Raw genomic sequence first — 21,453 nt, forward strand, 5'->3', positions numbered from 1 at the left:
ACAACGCTACACCACCTGCTCGCAAGGAAGTCATCCCCACCCCAGCCGAAAGCGTGACACCCCAGTGCCTTGGGAGGGAGCAACTGGGGCTGGGGGCAGACAGGGACATGGACGCAGATGCAGACGTGAACAAGGACAGGGACACGGACACAGGAGCAGGCAGGAGCAGCCTGGGGAAGAGCAGACACAAGAGGGAAGGCTTGTGGACAGAAAGGGAAGGGGGTGGAGGGTCAGCAAGGGATAGAAGGGGAGGTGCGGGCATCCCTGAGAAGACACACCTTTGAGTCGATCCCTTCCAGGCAAAATGCTTTCAGAGGCTCCACATATTTGCCTTCTGGGTCCACAGAAAAGTGTGGGAGCACAAGTCTGAGGCCTGTGCGCCCCAAAGGGAGAGAAGGAGATGTTCAGCAAAGGGACAGGAGGACTTGGCATTACCCCTTCACGGGTCTCACACCATCCCAAAACCTCCCATGAACTCAGCAGCGCCCCGAGCTGCTGCCACTGCTCACGGCGGTGATGACCAGCTCCAGCCTCCGTCCTCTTGGCACCCTCCCTGCAGGTATTGATGTGCGTGGAGGAGATCCCCCTGAGCCGCCTCTTCTCCAGGCTGAGCACTCCCAGCCCTGCCCAGACTTGGCACTTGAACTTCAGCAGCAGAGACCATTTCACTGTTTAGCTAGACCGAAGGCCAAAAAGTTAAAGGATGTGGCCTGTGCTTGTACCGTGATTCTTTTTCACTCATTGGGCTGGTTTTGGTTGTTTTGTTGGGGTTTTTTTAGGCGTTTAGTAACTGGGAACTTTCTTATCCTTTCCGATTTTTCTGAACCCCACCCTTTTGCAGGGAAATGTGCTCATGAGGAGAGGAGTCCGTGCGCCCTGTTTGCTTGCAGAGCTGTAGCCTGCGTCAGCCTGCACTCGTGGTTCTGCTCCCTTTTGGCAATACACAAACGTCTAGAGCGGATGTAAATTAAGTGGTGCCCATGTCACAGCCCTGTGGTGTCACGCAGGATGTGCCACCAAAGGTGTGCGACAGCCTTGACCCGCGTCAATGAGCATCAGGTCTTTGCACGCCTGAGGGAAGCACACGGCCTGATGGTTGCTGACAGCGCTCTTTAGGTTCTGTTGCGCTGCAGAGCTTCCAATGAACAGCCGGGATCTGCAAAGCTTTCTAGAAATTGTCTTTGGATCTACTCTCGTACCGGGGATAATTTCCAATATGTCAAGTAAGATCATGGCATGAGCTGAGGGTACGACATCTTCTAACGGTAATAGAAGTTGTCTATCTCTCTGGGTGGGGTGTAATGCTCAAGGGCCCCCCCATCTCCACGGGAGAGTGGGCATTACTGTAGCATCTACTGTTGTCGTTACCCAAAACTGATTCTCTGCTCCTGTCAAGGGACAAAACTGATCTGCTGACAGTCACAGGGATAGAGAAAATACTGACTTTTTTATTGGTTCAGAAGAGGGGCACCCCAGGGGGTTCCCAGCCCCACACTTCCCACCCACTGGGGGAAATTTCTGAAGCAGACACGGCGCGGCCGGCAGCAGCGTCTCCAGCAGTCCTTCAGGCGGTGCCAGAGCCGGGTGCAGCACTGACACAGGCACCGTCCTAGTGGGCACAGCCCTGGGGAAGCCTGGTCACACTCCCTATTCAAAGGCTTGCCATGCTGCTGCCTCTCCTCCTCCAAGGTCTTGACAGTGTCCAAGAGCTCCAAGAAGAGCTCCCTCTCGTCCGTGGCCTTGGCTAGGGGGTGGCTGGGCGGCGGAAGCACAGTCATGGGGCTCTGCGCCCTGTCCCTCCTCCCTTCCGCATCCATGGGGGTGTTCCTGCCTGAGCCTGGGGGGCTGCTGGTGCTTGGCCCCATGGAGTTGTTCTCGCCCGGCCCCACGTTGCTTTTTCTCTACACTTCCGCCAGGCTCCCCCTGCCGAGCTCCACAGGGCTGCTCCTTTCCTTCTCCTTCACACTTGTGTCTGCTCCCGTGTCCTTCTCCTTGTCCATGTCCCCATCCTCAGCCTTATCCGTGTTTGCATCCACTCACGGCCACTCCACTCCCAGGTGCCGGGGCTTCACTGTGGCCCCCAGCTGCTCCTGCGCCGCCATCCTGCCCAGGGGATGGAAGGGCTCCCCGGGGAGGTTCTGGTCACAGGCTCCCGCTGCCCCTTGCCAACGGGCCTGCAGCACCTTCAGCATCTCACAGCACTGCCTGGCCATCTCCTGGGTGCACTCGAAACAGCGGAGGAGCTCCATGATCAGCTCCCCTTGGTCCGTGGCCATGGCTGGGGGGCTGCAGGGTGAAGGCTGCGTGTGCACAGGGCTCTGCGCCCTGTCCCTGCTTTCCCTGGGGACCGGCTCTTGCTTGGTCCTTGTAGGCATTTCCAGTGGGGGCTCCTGGCAGAAGGCTGGCCCTGGCTCCTCCACCCTCCCCTTGACAGCCCTGGGGGGATGGCACGGTCCTGAGCGGTCGAGTGCTGCCAGCTCCGCCATCGCACCAGGCCAGGGCTCCGGGAAGGAGTAGAGGGAGCTGAAGGAAGAGCAGCCTCTGTCTGTCATTGGGTTCATGGTGGCCATTGGGGCCCATGGGGAGAGGGGCTTCCTGTTCAAGGCCTCCGCACTCGCCCTGCAGAGGAGGAGAAAGAGACCCCGCTGCACCCCAGACCCCAGAAGAACCCGCAGGCAGCACCCCTCCTTGGCCGGTGGGCAGGGCTGCCCAGCGCAGGCAGGGGCAGGGCACGGGGTGAGGGTCTGGGGCAGCATCTGGGGTCTCCCCCACACTCGCCGCTTCTCCTGCTTGGGCCGGGATTTCTCCACTCCTCCATCCACTGGCTGAGAAGCTGCGGAGGGAGGAGACAGAGTGAGCGGCCAGCAGCTGCCGGCACAGCCCCGGCTCAGGGCTGCCGTGGGGTGTAGGCCGTTTGCAGGGTGCTCGGTGCTGGGGCCACTCACTGCTCTGCTTCTCTGGCCGGGCTCTTGTCTTCCTTGTCCGACGCTTCTTCTTCTTCTTCTTAAACCACTTCTGCAAGGTTCCGAGGAGCTGGGTGAGACGGGAGCACCTCCCAGTCCCACACCACAGCCCCCCACGGCACCCCACACCACCCCATGCCATCCCTCGCCACCCCACGCCGCAGCACAGTGTGGTGCAACAGTCACCTACCTGAAGCCGCTTGCTCTGCAGCACGGATGAGAATATGCTGAGCCCTGTCACGATCAGGATTAGAGGGCCCAGGGGAGACACGGCGTCAGAGCGCCCCATGGCACTGACTCTGGTGTGGCTGCGGTGCTCCGAGTCACCAGCACAGAACCGCGATGCGGCTCCCCAGTGTCCTCCTGGGTCCCCAGTGACGGGACCCGCAAGACTGCTGGGGTGTCAGAGGCCGAGGCTGCAGTCTGCCCAGACAATGCCAGACTGCGGTGCCCAGCATCCGCTGACAGCTCCAGTGGGGACCGCGTCCCCCATTTATAGTGTGGCCGGGGTTTACGTGCCCGCTTTGTGACATCGTGGGGCAGTCAAAGCCCCCCTTGGCGACACTCAGCAAGGGATGAGGAAGAGCAAGAGAAGGAGGGTACTTGCCCCAAGCTGCCAACAGGACTATTTCATAGCATGAACATCACGTTCGATATAAATTATAAAGTCTGCTGTGTAGTTCGACTCTCCCTTAATGGCGGTGGTCCAGAGAACTCCATGCCGTAGTCTCGGAGCCCTGAGCCCTTCCCTTCCTCCCGAAGCCGCAGCGCTCGCAGTGTCCCCCATTGGCTGTCCCCTGCTGGGAGTGCACGGCTTCCTGCTGATGGAATGGGCTGGGTGTAGTCCTTGGGTATTTTATATTGATATCGGGATTGACACTGCTTCTTTAGCATTATTAATGTTAATTCTTTAGTTTTATCCTATTAAATCTATTTCTATTGCAACCCTCCTGTTTCCTTGTTTTTCCCCAATTCCCCTTCCCGGGTGGGGAGGGGTCATCGGGTGAGAGAGTAGTTGTCTAAAGGACAAGAAATTGTGGTGGGTTTCTCAAACCATAACAAGAAGGGAGGGAGAAGGAGAAGGGCCCCACCCCTTCAGGGCATGGTTTGGGTGGGAAGGGACCTCTAAAGGCCACCCAGTGCCACCCCCTGCCCTGGGCAGGGACACCTCCCACCAGCCCAGCTTGCTCCAAGCCCCGGCCAACCTGGCCTTGAACCCCTCCAGGGATGGGACAGCCACAGCTTCTCTGGGCAACCTGGGCCAGGGGCTCACCACCCTCACAGCCAAGAATTTCTGCCCGAGATCTCAGCAAAATCTCCCCTCTTGCAGTGGAAACCCCTTCCCCCGCATCCCATGGCTCCTCTCCCTCATCCAGAGTCCCTCCCCAGCTTTCCTGGAGCCCCTTGAGGGACTGGAACGGGCTCCAAGGTCTCCATGGAGCCTTCTCTTCTCCAGGCTGAACGCCCCAACTCTCTCAGCCTGTCCTCACAGCAGAGGGCCTCCAGCCCTCCCAGCATCTCCGGGGCCTCCTCTGGACCATATATATATATACACATGGACACCTTCCGCTCCTCCTGTGTCCCCACCGGTGCCTGCCACCCTGCCTGGCCAGGGGCCGGGTCTGCTGCAGCCCCCCGAGACGCCACTCCAGTGTCCGGCAGCCCTGCTGAGGGTCCCAGGGGAGCGGGGCAGCCCCCACCCCGTCCCCTCCGGGTGCTGGCTGGGGCCAGGATGGTGCCCAGGAGGGACGGAGGGGTCTGGCCCTCGATGCCTTTGGTGACAGAGTGCGGGGCTCGTGGAGCCCACCCAGGGCAGGGCAGGTCAGTGCTGGGGTCCATCATAGCACCCATGGCGGGTGTGGGGCAGCACTTGGGTGCCGCGGGTGGCTGGCAGGGTCCCACAGCAGCTGCAGGGCTCTCGCCGGGTTGGAGTGGGGGAATTTGAAGGGGAAGCTGCCGTTGGAGCCGCACAAGGGGAAGCCGCCACGTTCAGGGGCGGGTGCAGGTTGTTGCGCGGGTAGGGGACGGTGAGGGGTGCAGCCCTGCTGTGTGAGCGAACCGCACTTGGGTGCAGGCAGATGCTCAGCCAAACCCAAGTTAATGCTCTTGCGTGAGGCCGTCAGCGAAAGCTCAGCACCAAAACCAAAACTCAGCCCTGTTTCGGCTGGAGATCGGGCTGGTAAGTGGCTGAAACAGCCTGAACGCAGCAGAAAACCCGACTACGACTCAACCCCTCGATGCTCTAAACACCCGCAGCCATCGGGGTCTGTAGAGCTCCACCCACGGCCGCTCCGCTCCCAGGTGCTGGGGCTTCACTGTGGCCCCCAGCTGCTGCTGCGCCTCCATCCTGCCCAGGGGATGGAAGGGCTCCCCGGGGAGGTTCCAATCACAGGCCCCCGCTGCCCCTTGCCAACGGGCCTGCAGCACCTTCAGCATCTCATAGCACCGCCTGGCCATCTCCTGGGTGGACTCGAAAGAGCAGAGGAGCCCCACGACCAGCTCCCCTTGGTCCGAGGCCATGGCTGGGGGGCGGTGGGGTGGGGCGGGGCGCTCTGGGGTGAAGGCTTCATGTACACAGGGTTCTGCACCCTGTCCCTGCTCAATGCCTCCGCACTCGCCCTGCAGAGGAGGAGAGAGAAGAGACCCCTCTGCGCCCTGGACCCCAGCAGGGCCCACGGGCAGCACCTGACGGGGGGATCACTTCTCCTCCGCATCCTTAAGCCAGGAGCAGGGCCCGATCCTCAGCATCCCCAGCTGCGCCGGGGTCCCTGTCCCGGCCGTCTCCCTCTGGGTCCTTCTCCTGGCCATCTCCCTCTGTCCAGGGGGACCTGCAGCCACTTCAACTGGGACAGGGGTCAGGCGCCAACACACCCATCGGGGTGTATCAGCCACCACCTCCCCCCGAGTTTCGTGGGTGCCAGCCTGTCGCACTGGCGTTGGGCACTGAGGGGGTAACACCCCCAGCTGCGGGAAGGGTGGATGAACCACAGCACCAGGGATAGAGAAAATACTGACTTTTTTATTGGTTGACAAGAGGGGCACCCCAGGGGATTCCCGGCCCCACACTTCCCACCCATTATGGGAAATTGCTGAAGCGGACGCGGCGCAGCCGGCAGCAGCGTCTCCAGCAGTCCTTCAGGCGGTGGCAGAGCCGGGTGCAGCAGTGACACAGGCACCGTCCTAGCGGGCACAGCCCTGGGGACGCCTGGTCACACTCCCTGTCCACGGGCTCGCTGTGGTGCTGCCTCTCCTCCTCCAAGGTCTTGACAGTGTCCAAGAGCTCCAAGTAGAGCTCCCTCTCGTCTGTGGCCTTGGCTAGGGGGCTGCTGGTGAGCGGCTGCACGTTCACGGGGCTCTGCGCCCTGTCCGTCCTCCCTTCCACATCCATGGGGGTGCTCCTGCCTGAGCCTGGGGGGCTGCTGGTGCTTGGCCCCATGGAGTTGTTCTCGCCCGGCCCCATCTTGCTGTTTCTCTTCACTTCCGCCAGGCTCCCCCTGCCGAGCTCCACAGGGCTGCTCCTTTCCTTCTCCTTCACACTTCTCTCTGGTCCTGTGTCCTCCTCCTTGTCCATGTCCCCATCCTCAGCCTTATCCGTGTTTGCATCCACCCACGGCCGCTCCGCTCCCAGGTGCTGGGGCTTCACTGTGGACCCCAGCTGCTGCTGCACCTCCATCCTGCCCAGGGGATGGAAGGGCTCCCCGGGGAGGTTCTGGTCACAGGCTCCCGCTGCCCCTTGCCAACGGGCCTGCAGCACCTTCAGCATCTCACAGCACTGCCTGGCCATCTCCTGGGTGCACTCGAAACAGTGGAGGAGCTCCATGACCAGCTCCCCTTGGTCCGAGGCCATGGCTGGGGGGCTGCAGGGTGAAGGCTGCGTGTGCACAGGGCTCTGCGCCCTGTCCCTGCTTTCCCTGGGGACCGGCTCTTGATTGGTCCTTCTAGGCAGTTCCTGTGGGGGCTCCTGGCAGAGGGCTGGCCCTGGCTCCTCCACCCTCCCGTTGACAGCCCTGGGGGGATGGCGGGGTCTTGAGCGGTTGAGCGCTGCCAGCTCCGCCATCGCACCAGGCCAGGGCTCTGGGAAGGAGTAGAGGGAGCTGAAGGAAGAGGAGCCTCTGTCTGTCAGAGAGTCCATGGTGGCCAGCGGGGCCCGTGGGGAGAGGGGCTTCCTACTTGAGTCCTCCACACTCGCCCTGCAGAGGAGGAGAAAGCGACCCCGCTGCACCCCGGAGCCCAGCGGGACCCGCGGGCAGCACCCCTCCTTGGCCGGTGGGCAGGGCTGCCCAGCGCAGGCAGGGGCAGGGCACGGGGTGAGGGTCTGGGGCAGCATCTGGGGTCTCCCCCACACTCACCGCTTCTCCTGCTTGGGCCGGGATTTCTCCACTCTTCCATCCACTGCCCGAGAAGCTGCAGCGGGAGGAGACAGATTGAGCGGCCGGCAGCCCCCTGCACAGCCCCGGCTCAGGGCTGCCGTGGGGTGTCGGCCGTTTGCAGGGTGCTCCATACTGGGGCCACTCACCGCTCTGCTTCTCTGGCCGGGCTCCTGTCTTGCTTGTCTGACGCTTCTTCTTACTCTTCTTCTTCCACCACTTCTGCAAGGTCCCCAGGAGCTGGGTGAGACGGGAGCGCTTCCCAGTCCCACACCACAGCCCCCCACGGCACCCCACACCACCCCATGCCATCCCTCGCCACCCCATGCCGCAGCACAGTGTGGTGCAACAGTCACCTACCTGAAGCCGCTTGCTCTGCAGCACGGATGAGAATATGCTGAGCCCTGTCACGATCAGGATGAGAGGGCCCAGGGGAGACACGGCGTCAGAGCGCCCCATGGCACCGACTCCGGTGTGGCTGCGGTGCTCCGAGTCACCAGCACAGAACCGCGATGCGGCTCCCCAGTGTCCTCCTGGGTCCCCAGTGACGGGACCCGCAAGACTGCTGGGGTGTCAGAGGCCGAGGCTGCAGTCTGCCCAGACAATGCCAGACTGCGGTGCCCAGCATCCGCTGACAGCTCCAGTGGGGACTGCGTCCCCCTTTTATAGTGTGGCAGGGGGGCACGTCCCCCTTTGTGACATCGTGGGGCAGTCAGAGCCCCGCTTTGTGACATCACAGGGCAGTCAGGGCCCCCCTTGGTGACACGCAGCAAGGGATGAGGAAGAGCAAGAGAAGGAGGGCACTTGCCCCAAGCTGCCAACAGGACTATTTCATAGCACGAACATCACGTTCAATATAAATTATAAAGTCTGCTGTGTAGTTCGACTCTCCCTTGATGGCGGTGGTCCAGAGAACTCCTTGCCGCGGTCTCGGAGCCCTGAGCCCTTCCCTTCCTCCCGAAGCCACAGCGCTCGCAGTGTCCCCCATTGGCTGTCCCCTGCTGGGAGTGCACGGCTTCCTGCTGATGGAATGGGCTGGGTGTAGTCCTTGGGTATTTTATATTGATATCGGGATCGACACTGCTTCTTTAGCATTATTAATGTTAATTCTTTAGTTTTATCCTATTAAATCTATTTCTATTGCAACCCTCCTGTTTCCTTGCTTTTCCCCAATTCCCCTTCCCGGGTGGGGAGGGGTCATCAGGTGAGAGAGTAGTTGTCTAAAGGACAAGAAATTGTGGTGGGTTTCTCAAACCATAACAAGAAGGGAGGGAGAAGGAGAAGGGGAAAAGGAGAAGAAGAAGGGCCCCACCCTTTCAGGGCATGGTTTGGGTGGGAAGGGCCCTCTAAAGCCCACCCAGTGCCACCCCCTGCCCTGGGCAGGGACACCTCCCACCAGCCCAGCTTGCTCCAAGCCCCGGCCAACCTGGCCTTGAACCCCTCCAGGGATGGGGCAGCCACAGCTTCTCTCGGCAACCTGGGCCAGGGGCTCACCGCCCTCACAGCCAAGAATTTCTGCCTCAGATCTCAGCTCAGTCTCCCCTCTTGCAGTGGATACCCCTTCCCCCTCGTCCCATGGCTCCCCTCCCTCATCCAGAGTCCCTCCCCAGCTTTCCTGGAGCCCCCTGAGGGGCTGGAACGGGCTCCAAGGTCTCCCCGCAATCTTCTCTTCTCCAGGCTGAACTTTTATAGATATTATTTAGTATTCCTGCTGAAAAATGAGAACCCCTGTCTGATCCTCTGGTTTCATTTCAGTCAGTATCTGGGAATGATTTCCCACAAAAGTGCTTTGACCATTCCTGGGGGATCAGCTTTCCTGGTAGGAAAAGCTTCTACTCCTCCTGAGGGTTGATCCATGATTACCAGCGGGTGCTTAACGCCTTCCACAGGAGGCACGTCAGCATAACCCATCTGCAGCCTTTGGAATGGGAAGTATGACCACGGTTGCCCTCCAGCCTCCTGCTTGGGTTTTGCACCGGAAAACTTCCAACCTGTGGGCCAAGAACTCACAATCCCCTTTACTGCCATATGTCTTCCGGGGGCTGTCCACCTTTTCTCAATCTGGTTAAAAATTGTCACCCGTGTTGAGGAATGGCTATATGAGAACGGACACGGCGCCATGCAGGATTGTCAGAAGTAAGCTATGCCTGCCTGCATGGAGAATTCCGAGTCAGGCTGATAAGAAAGATGCTGAAGGCCGTGCTGACCTTCCTTAAGTCAGATAAACAACTTTGAGAAAGTAGACTGTGAGAGAACAGGAACAAACCTGGACCCAAGAAACTGCATGTAGGAGGAGTATGAATAATGTAATCTTTAGCGCACAGCCAATAGTTGTAAGACAAATAGGCATATCTAAGTATAAGAGTATAAAAGTCTGATGAAGCTGCAATAAAGCTGAAGCTTGCTTTATCACTCATATTGAGTCGACTGCTTGTTTCCCTCGCTCGTCGCACACGCGTCCATGTGTTTTATCACAAAACCGCCTAGCCAAAGCCATTGAGTATTTTCTTGGTAAGGCGGGGCTTCCCCCAGTAGTCCAAATTCCAGTTTCATCTTTCGTGGAGGAGGGAGGGATCCCGAGTGCAGGGCCCAATTCCATTTTTACAGAGCAAGGCAGCGTTACATCTGTCCCTGTCGTCTGACCAATGGAAGACACGTCTCAGACAGCCATCAGGTAGGTGAGCCCAGGGGCTCTGCTCAGCTTCGCTGTCGTCTTCCATTGAGAAGACAGTTTTTCACTTCTCCTCTGGGTGTTGAGCCAAACCTAGAGGAAGGCTCTCTCCAGCAGGCTCCTGAAAAGACCAAAGTCCCCCCTCCAGAAGCCCATGGTGGCAGTTCTGCTGGCACCCTTCCTTGCTTCCCTAAGAATCAAAAACTCTGTCATTTCATGGTCACTGTGCCCAAGACGGCCTCCAACATCACATCCCCCACAAGTCCTTCTCTGTTCACACACAGCAGGTCCAGCAGGGCTCCTTCCCTAGTGCGTTCCCCCACCAGCTGTGTCAGGAATTTATCCCCACACACCCCAGAAACCTCCAAGACTCTTCCCTCTCAGCTGTATGGTGTTCCCAGCTGATATCTGGTAGGTTGAAGTCTCCCACCAGGGCAAGGGCCAGCAATCGTGAGATTTCTCCCACCTGCTTACAGAATATTTCACCTGCCTCTCTGTCCTGGTTGGGCAGTCTATAACAGACCATCATATCAGCCTTGTTGGCCCTCCCCCTCATTCTTACCCAGAAACACTCAACCCCAGTGTTTACCATCATTAAGGTCTCGATGTTCACAACACTCCCCAACATACAGGGCCACCCCACCTCCTCTCCTTCCTTGCCTGTCCCTTCTGAAGGGTTTGTAGCCATCTAATGCAGCACTCCAGTCGTGCGAGTCAGCCCACCACGTTTCCGTGACAGCGACTATGTCATAGCTGTCCTGCTGCACAATGGCTTCCAGCTCCTCCTCTTTCTTGCCCATGCTGCAGGCATTGGTGTGGAAGCACTTCAGCTGGCCTACTGGTCCTGACACCTTTTTGCTGGAAGAAGGCTTCACTCCTACCTGACCATTCCCAGGCGCAGCTGTAGCTTCTAACCCATCAACGACCCTTGTGTCTCTGCTGCCGGATTCATCCCTTTCCCCCTTCAAATCTACTTGAAAGCCCCTTTGATGAGCCCTGCCAACTCCTGTGCAAGGATCCTTTTCCCCTTTTGAGGCAGGTGTATCCCATCTGTCTCCAACAGGCCTGCTGTCCTGTCAAACCATGCTGTGATCAAAAACCCCAAAGTCCTGCCACTGACACCAGGCTCGCAGCCAGGTATTGATCTGCTGGCTCTTCCTGTTGCTTTCCTCATCCTTCCCTGGGCCTGCAACGACAGAGGAGAACACGACTTGCGCTCCTGAGCCCTTTCCTAGTCATCCCAAGGCCCAGAAGTCTCTCTTGATCTCCCTTGGGATTCTCGGTAACAGATCATCTCTGCCTGTCTGAAAAATTAGGAGCAGTTAATAATCGGAGGCGGGGGAACACCGCCGCGTCCTGTGAGGGAACCCCCGAGCGCCGCCATCAGCCGCCGCTGTGGGCCGGGCCGGTGCCGGGGCCGGGGCCTGCGGCGGGGCTGCGCCCGGCTGTGGGGCGGCTGAGGGCCCGGCGCCGTGGCCTGTGCTCCAGAGCCCTCAGCAGCTCCCTTGCCCTTCTCTGGACACACAGAATGGTGGGAGAAATAAGTTCCGGTCCGAATGAAATAGGCTCAGGCAGAATCCTCTGGGAGGCACATTTTTATTCACGCTCTTGCAAGAGCGGGTGACCTAGCAAGTAGGCACACTTTCCGTTCTTGAAACACCACACCTTTTTATTTCCTAATCCCGGCCCAATTTTTCCCTCCCCTCTTTCCCGTTGGTTGGGTACTCCAGGGTTTACAGTCTGTGCGAGGCGCCTAAAATTCTTGCCGCATGTCCTGCCGCTGTTTGCTTCTCTTTATGCTACACCTAAAGGGATTATCTGACTGGTTGATTTCTTTCCTTTTTGGTAAAAAAATTGCTCAATGTCATTAGCCCTGGTTAAATGTATGACTACCCTTCCAGACGCTAATCCAGTAGGAATCACTTTGTCCTTTTGTCTGTGTGATAAGAGATGTTCTACAAGCCTTTGCTGGAGCCTCTTTGTCTCAGTCATTCCCTTATCGTGTCACCTCTGATGGAAACGGCTTTTCTCCTTCGGGTCAGGCATGACAGCTTTTGAGAATTTTGAATATCCTTGGGATGCTCAAACCAGCATGTTCCTAGTGTTATGTCTCTTGAATACGTTGCAGGTCTTGTTTAGGGCTAAACGACTATTTAAGACTACCGCCCAGAGATCTGCTCCGAGGCTGGCTAGGTGAGGAGAAATAACTGGCCTCCAGACGATCCAATGTGAACCAACAGAAGCCGTTTATTAAGCACAGATCATCACCTTTTATACCCTGTGTTGTCGCCGTACACGCGACTCGCTTATTTCTGATTAGCTAGTTACGCTGTCCACGCGCTGTCCATGCAGTTCGTTCACACAGCAGATTGGTTACAAGAATTCGCATAGTAAATTGCTTAGTCATTAGCACAACATGTTTTCTGCCTTCTCAGTTCCCGTTTTTGCCATGTACTGATTCCATCTTCTACCACCTGTTTTGCTCTTGCTCTAATCTCTCATAGTAGGGAGGCTGGCTCACGTGACCATTTTCTCTCAGACACATTCCTACAATCCCCCCTTTTTCTTCTTGAGCCAGCCAGACCTTATGCATGACATTTTCTATCATGTCAGTCACTTTGCGGAGAACACACGAGGCTACCATAACCAATAGTAATATAACCAACAATAGCATGAGCCCTTGCTTTAGTAAATCTGATAACCATCCCGTTATACCCCATGAGCTTAACCAATCATCGAAACCTTTTTGACCACTTTTAATTTGGACATGTTATCCTTCAGATCCCGCAACTGCTTATGAATGGATGATGAGTGGTTGGAAAGGTTCATGCAACACATACCTTCAAAATCTTCACATCCATGACCCTGAGCTAACAGCAAAAAATCAATAGCCGCTCGATTTTGCAACGTAGCATGCTGAATGCTATCAACATCAGTGAGCAAGCTAGATATGATTTCAGTTGTAAGGTTTATCTGTTTACTTGCCCAACACCCTATCTTATTCAACATATTCAATGCCATGGCTGTTCCCAGCGAAGGAAGAATACTTAGCCCTATTCTTTGTCCGAGATTCGGGAACGTTATATGGTCGTCACAGGATGGAGTGAAGGTACGAACTGTTCTCTTGGCTCTGTGTTTACTGTGTGCTCTGCTCACTGTGTCTTTGGCCGTACGCAGGCCTCTGCTCGTAGATCTGCCCCATCTCCCCCTTTTTTGTTTAACACCAGACCATTTATTAACAAGGTGGCCATGACTCGTGCTTCTACTCGTTGTGACGCTCTTAGCAGGTTATATATCATACTGAACACAATTAAAAACAGAATCAAGAAGAACCCTGCTAAGGCAATAAATACCCAGATTCCTAAACTTAGCCCAGAAAGCCAATTTCTTTGGATTTACCCACGAGAAATCCTTTTGTAATATTTCAAATACATTGCGGTTCATTAAGTCTTGAATGTTTAGTATTTGAGCTTTTAGCTGGTCATGTAAAGGACGAATATTTTCTTGCAACGACATGTCAAAAGCACCTTGGAGATGGTGTTTAACCATTTCTCAGCCATGTAGCAACGTATTCCAGGGGAGAGATGTAACACAAAGTCTTCGAGAGTTGTACTCCCAATCACAATACAGAGAAAGACGTGTTTTTAATGCGTTTTGCCGATTCCCTATCCATATTACTGCTGTTTTATACCTTACTAGCATTAACTTTACACAATAAGATTGATTACATTCTTGTATACTTGCATTTTGAGCCGAAGCAAAGAGACGGATGAGAAGTACAAATCATTACAGAATTGTCTTGCTCGCAACTTCTATTTGTTGCAGTATTATCTGTGGTTAGCATGCACCCCGATTTAGGGTGCTTATAATACACCTTTGGTTGTTCAGGCCATTCAACACTTCTTACAAAATGTCGCTCTACTGCTGTGGATGACAAAGAAGACATGTTTAGAAAACTTAAAACATGAGTTGCTTTATACACTCACTCTTGAGGTGTCATACCTACGGGATTCCCCCTTTTTTGTTTAGCAAGCATGGTTTTTAAAGTATGATGCATACGCTCCACAATTGCTTGCCCAGTCGGGGAATGAGGAATACTGGTGACATGTTTAATACCTCATATCTGTAAAAAAAAAAAGACCTGTACTTTAGCGGACACATAAGCTGGTTCATTATCAGTTTTTATAGTTTTCGGTACTCCCACGACTGCGATGCATTGCAACCAACGTCGAATAACATCACAAGCCTTCTCTCCTGTATGAGCAGTAGCTACAACAAAGTGAGAAAACAAATCAACTGAAACATGTCCAAATTCCATAATGCGCGTAACATCGGATTGCCAAAGTTCATCAGGCGTAAGCCCTCGTGGGTTAACCCCCGCAAAGGATGGCAGAGGAGCCAGCTGCTGACAACCGGCACACGTTCACACAGTATCACGTGCTTGTTGTTGTGTCAAAGAAAATTGCTTCCTCAATGCCTTTGCATTTTGATGAAAAAAAATCATGCGACATTTTAGCTTGCTGCATAATGTTGGGAGTTGTTACCAACAGTGTGATAATCCGCAACTGTGTTTCCCTCAGTTAACGGGCCAAGTAAACAGCTATGAGAGCGTATCTGGACAATAAAATAAGGAAACAGTCTTTTTCATAAAAGCAACAGTAATTGCAGTAAGAGACTAAATAACCATTGGTTCTCTACTTGTTTTAGAAATGCTCCTTCAAGTCTTTGAACAATACCAGTAACACATTGAGATTCTGCCTACATTTAGCAGTTCCTGTTGAAATAAGTCCAAAGCCTTTACTGTGTCCCTGAACCATCTGCAAACACCGAACAGGTGCCATCAAGAGGCTTTGGTGCTAGCAGGATGCGCGGCTGTAAAGGAATTTGTGAAAGTGACTGTAATAGTCTGTGCCAGGGGAAAGAATAATTTATTTGCCCAATATAATGTACTAAGGAGGTTAAGACTTTGTGCTAACCAAGGGTCAAGGTCATCCTTTTTGGTGGGGACATGTATGTGGCTTGGATCCATTCCAGAAAGCTGCTGACAGCACAAACGACCCTGGAAAAACAATCGCGGTAACATTTCAATCATCGTAGTTACTGGTTTTGAAAAGGTATGTGGCAAAAATACCCACTCTAGTGCAGTCAGGCTCTTTGCGAGTGCATCATCCCACTGTCCTATCAGGGCATAAAGTTGAAATTCTTGTAGGAAGGTGTTCAATGCGTCTTGCAGCAGTAGTAGACTATATCTTATCTTGCAACATGCTGTAATGCCTTCGGAGCTGTTGGGGTTAATGAACATAGAACTTATGGGGGGGGGGGCGGGGGCAGACACAGTGCTTCAGGGCATCCCCTGTATCTTCAAAGTGCGCTCATGTCTCTCTCCCCCTCGCTCATGTCTCTCTCCCCGTCTCTGACCCGAGACAGCCCCCTTATATCCTGCACTGGACTGAGTGGAGAAGTACAGGCTAGAGTCACTGCACGCGTGGCCAGTGCACGCAGCAAGTCCCACCAGACTCTCCTGCACTGGACTGAGTAGAAAAGTACAGGCCAGAGTCGCTGCACGCGTGGCCAGCGTATGCAGCGAGTCTCACCAAACTCATGATCCAGCTTTGCTAACAGCGGCTGTCTGATACGTGACTACATTGTTGTAATCCCGTCTTAGCTTCTTCTGTGAAGGTCGGGTTCTCATGGATACACACATAGTTTTTAGAGCAACATATTCTACAACTCGTACGAGGGTACGATGCAAAGCGGCATTTACAACTGATCGTATAATGCTTATTACACACGGCAAACAGCATACTAAACATAACAGACAAATTCCTTCCACACAGGCAATGAGTATAATTTGCTTCAACCAACCCCACCCCCAAGTCCAGCCAGCAAAGAGATTTCACCCAGTGGTCTCCACAAGTTGCTGGTTCGGTCGGTGCAGTTCCTGCAACTGGGCATGGATGGATTTGGAGTGGTCACTTAGATTCATACAATGCAGTCCTTTAAAATCTTGACAACCATGTCTGTGAGCTGAAAGCAAAAAATCAGTAGCAGTTCTGTTTTGCAACATCGCATATCGAATACTATCTACATCCAGCAACAACTCAGAAATAGCGGTACTAGTAGCATTGTTAAACTTATCCTTGGCAGCAAGAGAGTCCTTGTTATCACGAATCCTTGGCAGCAAAAGAGTCCTCGTTAGCAAGAGCGCATGCGGACTCCCTGTTCTTGCTGGTACTGTGCTTTGATCTTCTTCCACAACAGGCCAAGATTCTCAAGCAGCTAGATGAGGTGTCTGTGAGTCCATCACAGGCTTATGTCATCCAAACGTTTTTCTTGCCAGCACCCGAGACTGAATAACGATTGGTGTGATATATGTGTTTTCCAGCACCCAGGTGCGAGTCCCTTGAGTGTATTTACAATCCTCCTCGCCGATCTGCCGTTGCTTTCCCATATTCCACCCCCTTGCTCAGGAGACCGCTTCTGCTGGGTTCATTTTAGTCTCGCAGGGCATAACACAGAGCAATCTACTAAGGCATGCAATAACATACATGTTGGGGGATGCGGCGGGCCCGTAGACCCTTTGACAGAAGAGATAGAGATTGCAGTGTAGCCGTAAGAAGGCCGCGAGTTGCGTCATATAAGGGCAAAGTAACAAAAAGGAGAAAGAAGAAGATCGCTTCAGAGAAGAAGGAGAGTTAGGCTGTGAGGAAGCCAGATTTTGAGCAATGCGAACAGGATTTCAATAACCAATCGTATTGTAGCTACGAGCGCGTGTGCTATGTAACCTAACCAATTGAAAGCGTAGAAAGAACACGTGAACGGAGTGTCAACAAAAGATTAGATATATAAGAAAGCCAAGTTTGTAATAAAGAGAGAGCTTAACTTAACTTTTCAAGGAGAGTCTTGTCGTTTGTCCGTCCCGACTGAAACGACAATTGGTGACCCCGACGTGATACTGAGGAAGAAGACGACTGGAAATAGTCGTGGGGACGGAGCCCAGTGAAGCTGAAGACAGCGGGCAGAGCTGTTGACGGATCCGGATCATATTTCAGAAGACACCTGTAGTAGGTGAGCCACTGGGGACATGGGAGAGAAGTTAACTAAGGAAGAGCAGACTGTACTCTCCACATGGACGCTGCTGTTAAAGCGGCAGGGCGTAATCCTCCCTGAAGTGACCTTGCGAAAAATGCTATTGTGGGGAAAGGAAGAGGGAGTAGAAGTAACGTCGGTTACGGCATTTAGTGTAACGCAATGGACAAACCTAGGGCAGACATTATTTGAGGAAGCTACGCTAATGCGTAGAAAGAACACATGAACAAAAGATTAGATATATAAGAAAGCCAAGTTTGTAATAAAGAGAGAGCTTAACTTAACTCTTCAAGGAGAGTCTTGTCGTTTGTCCGTCCCGACTGATTCACCCAAGAGTACTCAGGGAGCTGGCGAGAGAGCTCACCACGCCTCTCTCCATCATTTATCAACAATCCTGGTCAACAGGGCAGGTACCAGATGACTGGAGGGTGGCTAATGTGACGCCCATCTACAAGAAGGGTCGGAAGGAGGATCCGGGGAACTACGGGCCTGTGAGCCTGACGTCGGTACCAGGGAAGATCATGGAGAGGATCATCTTGAGTGAGCTCTCACGGCAAGTGCGGGGCAGCCACGGAATCAGGGCCAGCCAGCATGGGTTTAGGAAAGGGAGGTCCTGCTTAACAACCTGATCTCTCTCTATGACCATGTGAGCCGCCTGTTGGATGCGGGGAAGGCTGTGGACGTTGTCTCTCTGGACTTTGGTAAGGCCTTTGACACCGTCCCCCACAGCATTGTCCTGGAGAAGCTGGCGAATCGTGGCATAGACAAGTGTACTCTTTGCTGGGTTAAAAACTGGCTGGATGGCCGTGCCCAGAGAGTTGTGGTTAGTGGGGTGAAATCCTCTTGGCAGCCGGTCACCCGTGGTGTCCCTCAGGGCTCAGTTTTGGGGCCAGTTTTGTTTAATATCTTTATCAATGATCTGGATGAGCGGATTGTGTGCACCTTCAGTAAGTTCGCAGACGACACCAAACTAGGTGGGAGTGTTGATTGGCTTGAGGAAGGAAGGCTCTACAGAGGGCCCTGGACAGGCTGGCTGGCTGGCTGGATGGATACACTACTACTGGACTGCACCTTCAGTCCAGTCGTGCTCATGAACTAGCACGGCCACTCTCGAGTCTTTGGTCGCGTTCGGTGAGAAACTAAAAGGACAAGCTACTTCAAAAAGTGCAGTTTATTTAAGCAACAGATAGATAGGTTCTTAGGGCAGCCGGTGATAAATACACTGTCTGCAAAGCACGTGCAAATGAAAGTATTGTTACATCTACAAAACGCGGGACAAAGTTCTAACGATACAGCCTGGCTATACATGTAGAAAAGAGAGTCTCTAGAGAAATTTCTAAGTTTCCCGAGGAAGCCCTCGGTATAATCTAAGTCTTACCCAAAGGCGTCCCTATGGGGGGAAGAGAGGCTCAGCCCGTCGCCTGCTCCCAGAAGTCAGTGATGGAATTCTTTGCGATGGTGTCTTCCCTGGGTATCCCCCCTCTCTCGGGCTATTTTTCTACTATTTGTTATCTTCGAGGTGGAGTTTGAGTGACTTTAGTCGTACATACTTTTACCATGAGTGGTGTAAATTTTTCTCGCTTCACAATTAAAGGTCTAGTTTACGAGAAGCTCAGGGTGCAGGCTCAAGAAGGAGCGGTCGCACCTTGGAGGCGGGTAGCCTTCGGGGTGGAGGTGTGTTTTGGTATTATAATGACATTCTAACGAGCAAAGTTCGCACAAAGGACAGCATTTCATCAAAATTTGGCAAAATGTTGGCTCCGAGTATGGAGCGGGCAGCTAATTGGCAGCTTATCTGTTTCCTGGTATCATCCCATTCCCGTATCCGCTATACATCCTAAGGTAAAGCCGCGGAATAATTGCATCCCGTCCCGTACCTCATGTAGCTTATCAGGGAACCACAGGTGTTGTATTCTTCATGCCAGCTGCAGCTGTTTTCTCCCTCAGAAGCCTCTTGATTTTCTACTTTTCCTTCCTGTGTGAACAATGCTGTACTTTTGTGTTTTTAGCCAATGTAGTATTTATTCCACAGGGGGGCAGCGAGGTCTGTCCCTGTCCCCGTCCCCCACCCTCTGCCCTCGGCAGGAGGAGAGGGACCAGGTCCTCACCTCCTACCTGTGGGTCCGTCAGGCCTGGCTGGACGCCCACCTCGCCTGGGACAAGGATGCTTACGGCGGCATCGACAGCATCCGCATCCCCAGCAGCTACGTCTGGCGGCCGCACATCATCATCCTCTACAACGAGTGGGTGCTGCTCGCCCTCCCCCACCCCCCGGCTGCTCCCGGAGCTGGGGGGGCTGAGGCTGGGGCTGGGGGTGTTGCCAACGGGGAGCAGGGGGGTCCTGGTGTGGGGGATGTGGGGAGACGGTCACCTCGACTGGGTGAGAAGGCGGCGGCAGGAGGTGCTGGCATCAGCCTGGTGTGCCACCCACCTGGCAGCTGGGATGTGCCACCACGGGGGTGACCAGGGGCAGCGAGCCCCCTCTTCCTGGGGGTGACGTGGGGAGGGGACACGGGGTTGGGGACCAGTGCTCGGCCCCGGCCCCGCAGACCCTTGCCCCACGTGGGGCTCGGGGCCATCCTGGCCCCACAGCGATCCCTCCCCCAGCACCGACGACGGCTTTGGCGGCTCGGTGGAGACCAACGTGGTGCTGCGCTCCGACGGGCACATCACGTGGGACTCACCCGCCATCACCAAGAGCTCCTGCAAGGTGGATGTCTCCTACTTCCCCTTTGACGGGCAGCGGTGCCGCCTCACCTTCGGCTCCTGGACCTACAACGGGAACCAGATCGACCTCCGCAACCGGCTGGACACCGGGGACCTGACGGACTTCGTGGAGAACGTGGAGTGGGAGGCGCTGGGCATGCCGGCTGTAATAAATAGAATCATGTTTGTTAATCAAATCAGGCTTTCTTAAAGGCTGGTGAAAACTTACACTGTTTCGACTCTTCACATACTTAAATCGCAGGCATCCAGCGTGCTATCTGGTGCACTTTGATACCTCAAGGCCTAAATCACAGGCATCTGGTGTGTTTTAACACTTCAAAGGGAAGAGCTAAGTTGTGAGATAAGCTGAAAAGAGTCTCCCCAAGGACACTGATAAAGATGAGGAGCCTTCAGCCCCACCACCATCAGGAGGCGGGACAAGACCGACCCCCTAGCAACACGTCGCTCAGACACAGAATATACCAGGATTGACACATATACGGGAACCAGAAGAGTATATAATCAACTACTTTCGGGAAGTGGCTGTGCGCCGTTGGCGGAGCAAAGACTCCCCGGCCGCCCAGCGCTGTTTTGCTTGCTGCCGCTTGCTTAATAAACTAATTTGATTAATTGGACTGGTTCCTGTCAATTATTGGGCCACAATCTATAACAAATTTGGTGCCGTGACTCGGATAGAGGCAATTTGGCTGTAAACCTCACAGGGGGGCGCCCCGCTGAGTAAGCGGCCCCTGTTGGGGGTTTTTACACCCAAAACCTCTACCGACGAACTCGAAATTCGGCAGCAAGCAAATAAAAGCCGGCAACCCTGTAAACTTTGTGCACGAAGACCCGAACGAAGACTCAGGAGTGAGTAAGTATAGGCCGGTGATCCGTTCGGTTGGGGTTGGGTATCCTGGAGTGTGCCTGTGTGAGACGCCCACTTGAGGACGAAGCAAGTGCGGACCCCTTAGTAGTGCGGTTCCCATCTCCCGCGAGGGACTGGGCCACGAACAGGGGGAAAAGATTGTGTGCGTGTGTGAAGGCACTCCGGAAGATGGGACAGAAGAAAAGCAAGCCTTCTGATCCCATGGGTGGGTCGGTGCCTAAGGTTAGGTTACCCCAGATACCGCCAGACAGTTTGTTAGGATTAATGATTAAATATTGGGATGATTACCCTTCTAGGCAGGGTAAGGATAAAGCAAAAATGATACGTTATTGTATGGAAGTTTGGGGTGGGAAACAAATTAGAAGTGACCACCTGTATTGGCCCGGTTTTGGGTCCTTTGAAGATTGGATATGCCAGGCTTTACATATTTATGTTAATTCTAAGGAACCCTTTAGCCTGGAGGAGAGTGAATATGCACACTTGTGGATAAGGTCAGAGACTAGAGTAAATCTATATCACTTGAGAGAGAAGAAACAGGGGGGTAGGAAAAAAACCAATTTGTAGCTAAATCATGGACGGACATTAGAAAGAAGCTGGAGAAAGTGGAGGATTGGCAGGATAGGGGTTTGGATGAATTGTTAAGGGAAGCCCAGAAAGTGTATGTCCGCAGGGAGGAGGAAATACATAAGAAACAAGCCAGAATGTTGGTAGCTGCAGTCAGAGAAGGGCAAAGGACGTCAACCCCTGGAAAAGGGTTTGAAGCTCGCCAGA

At 54.2% G+C, this 21,453-nt stretch overlaps 1 protein-coding gene across 1 annotated transcript in view; it reads left to right on the forward strand.

The window, feature by feature from the left end:
• Positions 1–3,250: 3,250 nt before the first annotated feature.
• LOC128901949 (neuronal acetylcholine receptor subunit alpha-10-like) overlaps positions 3,251–21,453 on the forward strand; it is a 65,219-nt gene continuing 47,016 nt past the window's right edge. The window contains exons 1-3 of the mRNA XM_054184146.1: positions 3,251–3,265; positions 19,182–19,333; positions 19,698–19,962. Of these exons, the coding sequence (XP_054040121.1) occupies positions 3,251–3,265; positions 19,182–19,333; positions 19,698–19,962 (432 nt within the window). The remainder of the gene's footprint in view (positions 3,266–19,181; positions 19,334–19,697; positions 19,963–21,453) is intronic.

This window comes from Rissa tridactyla, chromosome 1 (assembly GCF_028500815.1).
Source record: "Rissa tridactyla isolate bRisTri1 chromosome 1, bRisTri1.patW.cur.20221130, whole genome shotgun sequence".
Taxonomy (NCBI): Eukaryota; Metazoa; Chordata; class Aves; order Charadriiformes; family Laridae; genus Rissa; species Rissa tridactyla.